Consider the following 3,654-nt stretch of genomic DNA (forward strand, 5'->3'; position numbering starts at 1 on the left):
ACTTGCTTTTTTCTTATTAAGCAATTAAAAAGGCCTGTGATTTCTTTCCAGTTTCTTACACACAAATTGCCTAAAAATTGCCATGTTGATGTTCTGAGCTCAAAACCGAGGTGCTAGTTTTAGGTTAAGATTTTCATACCCCACTAGTGCATTTGAGGGGCCTGGCTCTGAGTGGCTTCTGGAGTGAAATCGTCACCCAGACTCTGTTTCAGTGGTTTAAGCAATTAAAAAGGCCTGTGATTTCTTTCCAGTTTCTTACACACAAATTGCCTAAAAATTGCCATGTTGATGTTCTGAGCTCAAAACCGAGGTGCTAGTTTTAGGTTAAGATTTTCATACCCCACTAGTGCATTTGAGGGGCCTGGCTCTGAGTGGCTTCTGGAGTGAAATCGTCACCCAGACTCTGTTTCAGTGGTCACAGCAGGTTCTATACAGCCTGGGCAAAGCGAAACCCAACCCTGAGCATCCACGGGGCTGTGCCGAGCCTGAAACCTGACCGAGGTTCTGACACTTTCAAGGCTGATGGAGAGAATATTCAAAGGCTGCGTGGGATGAGCAGAGTCAGTGTGTTCAGCCCCAGAGTGGCTGGTGTTCTGCTGCCATGGCGAGGCAGGGCAGGGCCCCAGAGGTGCAGCATGGCCCTGTGCCACCCGGGAGCTCACTCCTGCGGGAGGCAGCAGAAGCTTCGCAGAGCCAAGGCTTCAATCAGCAGCTGGATCTGACACTCACGACAAAGCTGCCAAAGCAGCCCATTGACTGAACAGCTGCCACTCTCAAGGAGCTGCTCTGGGACATCTGGAGAGCTGGCAGGGCCCTGGGAGCGGAACAGGCAGCGCTGTGTCCCGGCGCGGCTGGAGCACGGCACCGTTCCCCGCGACGTTCCGAGAGCTTCAGGAAATGTCTTCACCCGTGGCCTCTGTGCCAGCACTTGAGCTGCTGCTGACTCACAAATAAAGCCCAGAAAAGTGCTGTTTCCTTGCTGGTGAATCAGCCATTGTTTCTGTTCTGTTTTTTTGCTAATCATAGTTACTGGCAGGGTTTGCCAAGGATTGAGTGTTGATGAAGGAATTTGGAAAGGATGACTGAATTCCTCATGCCCTTTTCCTAAAGCTGTATCCAGGAACTTCTTGCTCCTGTCATCTGCTTCCTACTGCAAAATTCTGCCTGTTATCCCATAGAGAAAAGCCTTCTGGCATTCAGCATCCCAGATATCCTTATCAACCTAAGGCAGGACCTGCAGAGAATAGAGGAGCTGCTTAAGGAGGGGACTCTGAACAGGAACCTTGATTAGGTGTGTGATGCTCTCTCCAGAGGAGTTTAATTCTTCATTGCCTGAACTGGGAATGTGACAGCCCAAAGTTAACTCGTGGGAGTTCCCCCTAGGGTCTGTGACAGGAGATGTGCTGAATATTTCCAGCTCCTGTTGCCATTGGAGATGCAACTCAGTGCAAAATTAGTCCTTCGGAAGTGACTCTCCTCCTCAGTCATAATTAGTAGATGTTCTCTTCAGGAGAGCTGGATCCATGCAGCACTGTCAGCTGTAATTGCTGCAGCTGTATGTGGGTTTACAATGAAGTTGCTTTGCTGATAGCAGGAAGAGAGTAGGAAAGAGGGTGCAGAGAGTCCTGTGGAGCAATAGGTGCAGAGAACACTCTTGCTGATTGAGGCTTCAGCTTCTGGAGGGTTCCTGCTGCCTGGACTTGAGAATCTAAAATAGATCAGGTTATTCCTGTGAGGAAATGCTTAATTAGTTATATTTGGGAGCCTAATACCCAGGATTTGTGGTGTTCTCTGAGGTCTGTAGCTCAACCAGTTTGAAGCAGGAGTAATGAATTTACATCCCACTTATGAGATCTTCAGTGTTAACTTCTCACTGACTCCTAGATCTGAGCAGAGTTGTTCCATGGCTGCTGGAAGCAAGGCAGGTTCTTGGCTATCTAGAGTCAAGAAGAAGACAGAGCTTGTGGCAGTCTGGTCGTTCCCATGTTCCTATCCATCATGCCTCATGTGCCAGCAGCTGTGCTAGAAATGTCTAATCTCTCCTGTTTGTGTTTGATTTCAGCTCAGCAGGTCCTTATTGACCGTTTTTTCTTTGTTTTGTAGAAGCCACTCTTGGCCCAGAAATAAGGGAATATACAACTTCTGCTCCAAATGCCACCAAGGCCACATCATTTCCCACGGCAGTGCTGAACAGTACATTGTCACCAACAACTCTACAGACACTGTTCCCCATCAGCTCCTCTGACAACAGCACCTCTGCTTTCGCAGATGTTTCGTGGACTCAGTTTAACATCATTATCTTGACAGTGATCATCATTGTTGTGGTCCTGCTGATGGGCTTTGTGGGGGCTGTCTACATGTACCGTGAGTATCAGAACAGAAAGCTTAATGCTCCTTTTTGGACCATTGAACTCAAGGAGGACAACATCAGTTTCAGCAGCTACCACGACAGCATCCCCAACGCCGACGTGTCGGGGCTGCTGGAGGACGACGGCAACGAGGTGGCACCGAACGGACAGCTGACGCTGACCACTCCCATGCATAATTACAAAGCTTAGAAGTGATCCAGCTGTTCAGAGTTGGCTGCTAAAGAGTTACAGGGCTTGTGGAAGGGGTGTGAGGACCCGTGCCAGGCTCCACGCAGAGGAATTTGCTCTTCAGATACTCTCGTGCTGGGCGTGCTGTAGCTTGCGGGTGATCAGGAAACAGTGTAGTACATCCGAGTTTCAGGTAACGTGGTGAAGTGTGTTCAGTGTCCTGTTCTCCATAAAGATCCATAGCATTCACTGTTGGTAAATCTTAACTGTGCTGCTCTGAAAACACTTCTTTTCTGAAGAGGTGGTGGGGTGGAAAGAGCAGAGCCCCAAGAGGAATCAGAAGCTACTCGGTTTCCAGCCAACACAACACTTGTGTCTGCAGCCTTTAGTTCGAGAAGTAGCTCATAAATTAACAGTGGATTTTCAGGAAATAGACCTTTGGAAAGGCATCATGTTAGTTCCTGATATAAATTTGTTTGAAAAGGGGAACAAAAAGAAAGGCAAATAGTAGTTCACTGTACTACCAAAAGGCAAGTAGAGGAGTGAGTTGCACACTTGAAAAATGTCACCATTATCTGTTTCCACTAAGCAGGGAGACAGGAAAAAAAATCATTGAAACATTGGAGTTAGGGAAGAGACTAAGCTCTTCCCTTTCTGAGTATTTATACAGGGTGATGATGCTATGAAAACATAGCAATCCATTTTTTTCTAGAAGGAGTTAATGAACTTGTATAGTTTCTGTGCAAGGGAAGACGACAAGACATCTCAGGGTTGCCGTGTAAAAAGAAAAGCCAGGCTTAATACCTACCCTGATAGAAACGGTGTGTTTGTATATAAAATGTAATATATCTTCTTGCTATTGTATTTGTAATTATTTGTAAAAAAGATAACCAACCAAAAAAAAACCCCAACAACAAAACCATGAACTCTCCCCAACCTTCCCTGCTCCCCAGGTCTTGTTTTATCCTCTAGATTTTAACTGTACAGGTTAGTGACGTTGTTTAAAAAGACAAAACCCGAGGATTGTTTAAAATACTGTAAATGAGATGGCAATATTGTTGGAGCTGGGCCTCTGGCAAACACCGACTGCTTAAAGCTTTTCTTCTAGTGTCATTGG

The 3,654-nt window shown here is 46.6% G+C and overlaps 1 protein-coding gene across 1 annotated transcript in view; it reads left to right on the plus strand.

The window, feature by feature from the left end:
• Nucleotides 1-3,388, plus strand: part of MEGF9 (multiple EGF-like-domains 9) — a gene marked incomplete at its 5' end in the record, with an annotated part of 21,246 nt that extends 17,858 nt beyond the window's left edge. Inside the window, one exon of the mRNA XM_009069673.1 lies at nt 2,104-3,388. Coding sequence (XP_009067921.1) covers nt 2,104-2,558 — 455 coding nt within the window. The remainder of the gene's footprint in view (nt 1-2,103) is intronic.
• Between the last annotated feature and the right edge of the window lie 266 nt (nt 3,389-3,654).

Source organism: Acanthisitta chloris, unplaced genomic scaffold (assembly GCF_000695815.1).
Source record: "Acanthisitta chloris isolate BGI_N310 unplaced genomic scaffold, ASM69581v1 scaffold15802, whole genome shotgun sequence".
Taxonomy (NCBI): domain Eukaryota; kingdom Metazoa; phylum Chordata; class Aves; order Passeriformes; family Acanthisittidae; genus Acanthisitta; species Acanthisitta chloris.